The following is an 8,941-nucleotide window of genomic DNA, read 5'->3' as shown; positions in this document are numbered from 1 at the left end:
TTGAGAGGAGACACAAAAGAAGTAGATGCTGGCTGAGAAATAATGGAGGGAGGGCTTCCTGTATGATCTGACGTATCTGCAGATTCAGCTGTACTGGTAACATCAGAAACTGTTTTCGTGAGCATGTCTATGATCTTTCTGCAGCTTCCTACATCTTTCTTTTTCTGTTCTTCTTCTTGAATTTTCTTCTTTCTTTTCTGTGGCCCACTCGCATAAGAACGTCCAACATCACGTTCACGAGATGCCATAATGAGGATGTATCACTGTCTGTAATCAGCGCAAATACAAATTTTTCATTATCAATTATTATTAATTTTTTAATTATTATTAAAAAAAATTTTCTGTCAATTGGGGGAATATGGCCCTTGTAGCCCCCTTTCCTCTGGCTGCGCATCTAAAAATTCAAAACGTTACCAGAAAGGAGTCATATACAGAACTTTTACCATAGATTAGGTTAGTGATTTGGGCTACGAATATTTTACTAATTCATCCTCCTTGATCTCCAATTTGCTTAAACAGAAATCATACCGAGTCCAAGAACAATGCACAATGGTATTTATATTACCATTTTCATAACTAAACTAATCATTATGTTTTGCATGATATATGGCCTACCACCATAGATAAGGACATGAGAATTAAAGAATGCAGGGACAATTTTCAGTTTCACCCAACCAACGATTTTCTGATGTGGCTTATGTGTTTCTGGGGAAATATGTAGTAAATTAATTGATGTTCTACATCACTTCCGTCGCAACTTGAAAACTAAGCATTTGCGACGGAAGTGATGTAGAACATCAATCAATTGAGATCTGTTATTGAAATGATAAAGACTTAAAGACAGGACAAAGTGCTTTTAAAACCTACAAACGGAAGTCAGTTTGCGTTTTTAGGTTTTTCTTTATAGTATTTTTACCAAAAATGCGTCTTTACTGGTCCATGCGTCTTTACTGGTCAAGTAACCCTATCAGGTACCTCCCTTAACATTTAGAGGCGAAAACAAACATTTATCCATACACATCAATGTCTATCAACAACACTTCAGTTAATTTGTCACAGTACAAGTCTAGATAACGTGTAATTACTACAGAAAATTGGAGAGGAATCTCCCATACTCACCCATTAGCTGGAAAACACAGCTGTTCTGATGTAAACAAAGGCGTGTTGAATGATGCCATCTATGGTTAGGTTTATTTATTTTTATTTTATTTCATTATTTATTTTTGTTTTGATTAATTTTTAAAAATCAATTTTACTCTCCAAACACTTGAACTTTTAGGTAGGGACCCCTTTGCACTTGCACCATGTGTGCAGTCTTGGATGAGCCCCTGAACCCCTTGGACCGTGGGGCCCCCAAATGCGCGGGGCCCTAGGCAAATGCCTCGTTTGCCTATGCGGTAATCCGGCCCTGGTTGCGGGGCAGATTTCCTATGATGTCATCAATGATGACTTTGTATCAGGCAACATCAGGAGGATTAAGTTTTAAGAGGAAAATTACTAGACCAAAAATACCTAAATTAACTTTAAAATTCACTTATTTGCTAGTTGATAATCTTATTCCTTTATTAAGCTACATTGTATGCAGTTTTAAATTAATTTATACTTTTTTTAATTTTGTATGGGATATATTTAAGAATATTTATTTGCAAAATATTTGGGAATATATACTGGTAGTGTAACACAAATTCTTGACAATCACTTCTCATCTTTCCTTCCCCTATGTGCTGTGCAGTACAAAAAAAAGGTCGTTACAATCTAGGGGGGGGGGAGGATGGGATGTGAATCACATCTTGAGTGATCTAACAAAAACATAGAAGTACTATTTATGCAAAACTTTTTATACTATATTATACAGCATTTCATAACTTGTCAACAAACGGCTTCATTTCACTCTCTTACTCTACAGCGGAAAACTGAACCCAATCTTCGGCTTTGCAACACTGGGACCAGACCCGTCTGAAGGAAGACTCGTGGTAGATTTCCCATCCTCTCCTGGCAAGTGTTAATATTGATTCCCAAAATATCTGCTAAAAATACGAATAAAAATAGTAGCTGTACTTCAAAATTGCCATAGACTTCAAAGTTGTGTAGTCCCTTCCTAACGGTTTATAATAATTTATTATTGAATTACAAAATTGCGCAATTTGAGTGATCTAGGTTACGGTGTATATTAGGTTAAGGCCAAGAGTATTACATGCAGTTTTTGTGAAAATAATATGTGTTTTTAGGCAATAGGTTCAGCCATTTTTTACAAGCAGCCAATTATTCTAAGCAGAGTCGGTGTTCTACTGTGGCTAATGCCGTGTTATAATTCGTTTATTTTTATTAATAGATGACACTAGCTTAGCTAGACCTAACCCAACTTAAATAACGTAAATCTAGAAATTTACTGGAAATGGTATGCAAGAAATTTATTTAGAGTTTAGGAGGAGTTGTTATTAGGGACATTTACTCACCTAGCACCTCTTCTTCCTTGCAGTGGCAGCCTACACTGGTAAAGGAGTTCCAAACTATAACGTTGTGGCCACTGACTATGTCAACTATGCTGTTGTCTACTCCTGCAGCTTGCCTTGGCCAAAATTTAAACTTGGTAAGTTTTTGTTCACCAGGTTGTCAATATATTATGTTCACGTGATTTCTTTTCGTACAGAGGAATAATCGTACCAAAGTTATGCAAATTTCTGGTCTGCAGTTTTAATTGTACACCTAAATTAACTTTACACTACTGAGAAGCTTTATAACAGTTAAGTTTTATAACTTAACTGTTTTCGTTGGGAAGAGGGGAAGGTAATATTTTCTTAATTTTTTTCAAGTATATTTATGAAAAGTTCATTTTTCCTTTACAGAGTTCTCGTGGATCCTGGCCCGTCGTCCCAGTGTTCCCCAGAGCTTCCTGTGGGAACTGAAATCGTGGCTGAGGTATGCCAACGTGGATGGACGCCGCTACATACCTACACTTCAAGACTACTCTTGTCCCAGACGACTATCCTAGATGCAGCAAGGCAGATGTTCCTCCAGCTGACTTTCTGAGAACACCCTAAGATGGTCCTCTGAGAAAACCTTAAGATGGTCATCTGAGGTGTTCTTATGATGGTCCCTTGAAAAACCCATAAGATGACTCCGAGGAGACCAAGATCTGTAAAGAGCTTAACATAGTCCCCTGAGCAGACCATAAGATGACTGAAGAGATTCTAAAAGTATTCCTTAAGATTGTTTTCTGAAGGGACCATTAAGAAGGTCCTCGGAGAAGACTTACGATTGTCCATTGAGGTAACCATACAATGGTCCTCTTAGGAGACCTTAAGATGATTATCTGAGAATATCACAAGATGGTCCTCTGAGGAAACCTTGAGATGACTAAGAAGGCTCTGGAATAACCCTCTGCGATGCTTCAAGATAAACGTTGTAGCTTAATATTCTTAAAAGCAGTTGGAGTCAGGAGACAATGAAAGAATATGCAGTAAATTCCCGCCGTAGAATCTTACTGTCCAACAAATGGAAATCACGGTGCCTCAGAGCTAGTGCCAGAATTTGTAGTATCAGACTCCATTCGTAGTATTTTTTACTGTTCTTTTTTTTTATTAAATCCTTCACGATTGGTTTTTGATCCTAGTAAAAGGTTTTCTATTCAAGAAGTTAGAGATGCACTTCTCTGCCATGGATCAAGCTTGATTACCTCCCTGTCACCAGACGCTGTACAACATGGGTTTTATTTGTTCATTATTGGGAGCTCAGAGGGAATCATCTAGTAATTTTGTTATTGTGGAGTAAAGACACATATGCGGCACTTATTGTATTAGAGACGTTTCGCTCATATAGGGACGAAATGTTTCCTTAATAAAATATCCTGAATGTTGCATACGTGTCGTTACTACATAATCTGTCTGTATAAATATATCTAATGCTTGTGTTAGTTTTATTGTACCAGGTGAAGATGTCCAGATATCTTTTCCATAAGAGTTAGCTGTTTTTAATGTCATGCATCAGCTGACTGGAGGCTATACACCATTAAGCAGTAATCTTTAACCCCAAGTGGTCAACGTTCACTAGGTGACTTCATTGATATCATTATTATTATGGTTCCTTGAGTAGCTTTCCTTAGGAAAGTCCCACTTTTAACGCAGACTCACGAATTGACTCTTTGACTCAATCTTACCTATTATATCAGCTTTAACTTAGGTTTCGCACCCACACTAACTCCAACTTCTGCTAACCATTGTCCTTGCCTACCACTCTGTATGACCTATACAGGTTTAGACCATGTTTTTTGATTAATAATAATAAAGTATACTTCATGTTAGTTGTCCATTGATGCCACACTAGAAAGTTTCTTTGGTTCTATAACTCTGTTGTCAATTAACTTACATGTTAAGAATAGAAGAAAGTTTTTTTTTCACACCGTTGAACTTCGGCCTTGACGATCCAGGCGGTTGAATGACATTAAAAATTAACTCTTGTACTAATTTGAAATAAAAATCGAAGTGGAGTACCGGTAAAAATTTGTTCTATGGGTTCTAAGAAGCAAGATAGCCAACCACCTAGATACCCATCAGTTACACAACCCAGGGCAACACGGGTTTAGAGCAGGTCGCTCCTGTCTGTCCCAGCTACTGGACCACTATGACAAGGTCCTGGATGCTGTAGAGGATAAACAAAATAAAGATGTAGTATACACAGACTTTGCAAAAGCTTTCGACAAGTATGACCATGGTGTAATAGCACACAAAATGCGGGATAAAGGAATAACGGGAAAAGTTGGTAGATGGATCTACAACTTCCTGACAAATAGAACACAAAGAGTAATAGTAAATAGAGTAAAGTCCCAGGCAGCCATGGTAAAAAGCTCTGTTCCACAAGGCACAGTACTCGCTCCCATTCTATTCCTCATCCTCATTTCTGACATAGAGATGTAAGCCATAGCTCCGTGTCTTCCTTTGCGGATGACACCCGGATCACCATGACAGTGAACTCCATCGAAGACACCGCAAGACTCCAAGTGGACATCAACCAAATCTTCGAATGGGCCACTCAAAACAATATGAAGTTCAACGAGGAGAAATTTCAACTAAGATATGGAAAACGAAGAAATTAAAAATGTGTCAAGGTATACCACAAATTCTAACCATACAATAGAGCAGAAAAGTAATGTGAAGGACCTAGGAGTGATAATGGCAGAGAATCTCGCCTTCAAAGACCACAACAATGCATCTACCACATCTGCTAGGAAAATGATAGGATGGATAACGAGAACCTTCAAAACTAGGGATGCCAAGCCCATGATTCTCTTCAAATCGCTTGTGCTTTCTAGGCTGGAATACTGCTGTACACTAACGGCCCCTGACACTTATTGTATGGTCTCTTAATGTGCTAGTGACATCCCTGCTTTTCATTGGGGGGATGTTGCATCATCTGCCAAGTCTTTTGCTTTCATAGTGAGTGATTTTCGTGTGCAAGTTCTGTACTAGTCCCTCTAGGATTTTCCAGGTGTATATAATCATGTATCTCTCCCGCCTGCATTCCAGGGAATACAGGTTCAGGAACCTCAATCGCTCCCAGTAATTTAGGTGTTTTATCTCCGTTATGCGCACCGTGAATGTTCTCTGTACATTTTCTAGGTCAGCAGTTTCACCTGCCTTGAAAGGTGCTGTTAGTGTGCAGCAATATTCCAGCCTAGATAAAACAAGTGACCTGAAGAGTGTCATCATGGGCTTGGCATCCCTAGTTTTGAAGGTTCTCATTATCCATCCTGTCATTTTTCTAGCAGATGCAGCGTTGTGCAGGGGCATTTACTATCTTCGGCTAGCAATTTTACTGCTGAATTGTATGCCATTCTTGCAGCATTTATTCGTATCGCATCTATGCCTGTGTCATCATTTGTGGTAGTCTCAGACTCCCTTAGTGCTCTACAGGCTATACGAAAATTTGATACATCTCACCCCCTAGTTCTCCATATCCAACTTTGGCTACGCCGTATCTCTACCAAACATAAAGATATTGTTTTTTGTTGGGTCCCTGGTCATGTCGACGTACAGGGCAATGAACAGGCAGACACTGTTGTGCGGTCAGCAGTACATGACCTACCAAATTCCTATAGAGGTGTTCCATTTCTGGACTATTTTGCTGCAATAGCTACCCACCTTCGCACCCGTTGGCAACAACGTTGGTCAACTCTGCTCGGTAACAAACTTCATTCTATTAAACCGAGCATAGGTTACTGGCCGTCGTCTTGTCATCAGTGCCGAGGTTGGGAGACCACTCTCTCCCGCCTTCGCATTGGCTACACTCGTCTTACTCATGGGTATCTCATGGAGAGGCACCCTGTTCCTCTCTGTGAGCAGTGTCAAGTTCCAGTATCGATTAGCCACATTCTGTTAGACTGCCCTCTCTATCAACGAGCACGCAGAATTTACCTCCAACGTCGTCTTCGTTCTACTACTCTCTCTTTACCTTCCCTTTTTGCTGATGGACCCTCCTTTAATCCTGACTCTCTCATTGACTTTTTGACAACGACTAATTTACTCCACAAACTCTGATGATACTTTTCGCACTCCCCTCAGCCCTTTCTAGTTCAGTCTCTTGCTGCCCTTTACCCTTTCACCATCCACTACCCTGCTGTTATCCGTAACTTATTACTCATCCATCTCCCTTTTGCCACCTGATGCCCTCTCTTCCTTCCTGCCCTGCAGCGCTGTATAGTCCTTGTGGCTTAGCGCTTCTTTTTGATTATAATAATAATAATTCTAGCAGATGCGATTGATACAATGTTATGGTCCTTGAAGGTGAGATCCTCCGACATGATCACTCCCAGGTCTTTGACGTTGGTGTTTCGCTCTATTTTGTGACCAGAATTTGTTTTGTACTCTGATGAAGATTTAATTTCCTCGTATTTTCCATATCTGAGTAATTGAAATTTCTCATCGTTGAACTTCATATTGTTTTCTGCAGCCCACTGAAAGATTTGGTTGATGTCCGCCTGGAGCCTTGCAGTGTCTGCAATGGAAGACACTGTCATGCAGATTCGGGTGTCATCTGCAAAGGAAGACACGGTGCTGTGGCTGACATCCTTGTCTATGTCGGATATAAGGATGAGGAACAAGATGGGAGCGAGTACTGTGCCTTGTGGAACAGAGCTTTTCACCGTAGCTGCCTCGGACTTTACTCTGTTGACTACTACTCTCTGTGTTCTGTTAGTGAGGAAATTATAGATCCATCGACCGACTTTTCCTGTTATTCCTTTAGCACGCATTTTGTGCGCTATTACGCCATGGTCACACTTGTCGAAGGCTTTTGCCTTAATAATCCTAATATTAGTGTACTAACAGTAAAACTACCTACTTCTTCCCTGAAGGGTAAATCTATAAATTAAATAGTACCTCCCATCCACCTTGGCCAATTCGGGAGAGTGTGTGTTTGTGTTTTGGGTTGGGTGTAAGGGCCACCGAATGGTGTGTTTCTCCGTTGGGACTTTTTGGACCGAAAAAGTTCCAACAAGTAGTAGTAATAGTAGTAGCTGTTCAACTTGTGCCTTAATCTGGCCCTGGCACTCAGACAACAATTAACTGTTGCTTTAAAGTCTAAATCATCTTAAACACCAAAGAGAATATTTTTCTTGGTGTATCGTGCAATACATAGGAGTATATTCGTGCCATTTACAGCGAGAAGAGAAAATGACGGAGGTGTATTCAGAACTGTGTATGATGTTTCTCGGTCATTGACTCCTTATTTAAAGAATGGGCGGACATAATCTCAAGGCCTGACGAAACGCTAATAAATCTGATATAAAGTACGTGTGAAATTGTGTTGTTTCTTGGTATGGTGATGAAAGCTGCATTTTATACTTAACTATAAGACCAATCGATTACACTAAAAAAAAAAGAGGAGCAAAAATAGTGTATATACCTGGTACACGCTCAGACTTAAGTGCACACACACACATAAACCTTTAACAGCTAATTTAATATATACTGCACCCTGTGCTCATCCTGTGAGCAGTGAGCCACACTAAACAAATTACAGATCATGCCACTCTTATCTAAATTATGTATGTAAATAAATATATAAATTAAATATTCCATCAGCTGTACAATCTGCCAGGTTGTTATAGCTGCTCGTAACCTTTTCACCACCAGACAAAAATACATTAAACCCTTAAATAGGAATAAAACTCTAGTAAGTAAATTTATTCAGGTATACACAAATAGTTACATAGATTATCATACATAGCAGCATATGTGTAGAGAACTTAGGATATATACACTGAAAGACATACACTAACCTCAGTCACAGTATATATACACCGAGAGGTATATATGCAGAGTTTACTTTAATACCTATTTTATAATAATAATAATAATCATTATGAAGCTCTGTATAGTCTGCAGTCAATCAAACAAACGGGCTTCCACATGGATAAATTGTCATTTTTGTGGAAATTGGTGTCACACCCCTTGTGCAGATATCCAAGAACTAGCTACAAGCAGTATTAAAACAGGGAAGTGTTTTTGGGTATGCCCAAATGAGGAAAATCTGTGGACTAAAATCACAAGGGTATTAAAAGAGGATAACATCAAAGCTGCTTTCATAGACAACCTGGAAGCTTTCTACAACAGATGGGAACATAAAAAGTCTGGGCTGAATGGTACTGCCCTTGATACTGGCCATGTAGTCAGAAACTGTAAGGCTGGAGGTGATGTCCTGGTAGTCTTAGTAAATGTGGGGCTGATAGTGCTGTCCTGGGAGACTAATGGTGAAGCTGGAGGTGCTGTCCTGGGAGACAGTAATGGTGAAGCTGAAGGTGCTGTCCTGGGAGACAGTAATGGTGAAGATGGAGGTGCTGTCCTGGGAGACAGTAATGGTGAAGTTGGAGATTTTGTCCAGGTAGTCGGGAATTATACGCAGGAAGGAATACATATAAATGACCTCATAGGGGACAGGAGCCGTA

The 8,941-nt window shown here is 39.6% G+C and overlaps 1 protein-coding gene across 1 annotated transcript; it reads left to right on the top strand.

Annotated features, from left to right (window-relative positions):
* Nucleotides 1-1,906: 1,906 nt before the first annotated feature.
* Nucleotides 1,907-3,906, top strand: LOC138852494 (apolipoprotein D-like; the record flags this gene model as incomplete). The annotated part of the gene is given in 3 exon segments (XM_070083485.1): nucleotides 1,907-1,995; nucleotides 2,480-2,590; nucleotides 2,847-3,906. Coding segments are annotated over 3 exon segments (346 nt in total), but the record flags the coding sequence as incomplete, so codon positions are not given.
* Nucleotides 3,907-8,941: the final 5,035 nt, after the last annotated feature.

This window comes from Cherax quadricarinatus, chromosome 10 (genome assembly GCF_038502225.1).
Source record: "Cherax quadricarinatus isolate ZL_2023a chromosome 10, ASM3850222v1, whole genome shotgun sequence".
Taxonomy (NCBI): domain Eukaryota; kingdom Metazoa; phylum Arthropoda; class Malacostraca; order Decapoda; family Parastacidae; genus Cherax; species Cherax quadricarinatus.
The sequence above is the reverse complement of the archived record's forward strand: the minus strand, read 5'-3'. Positions and strand labels throughout refer to the sequence as shown.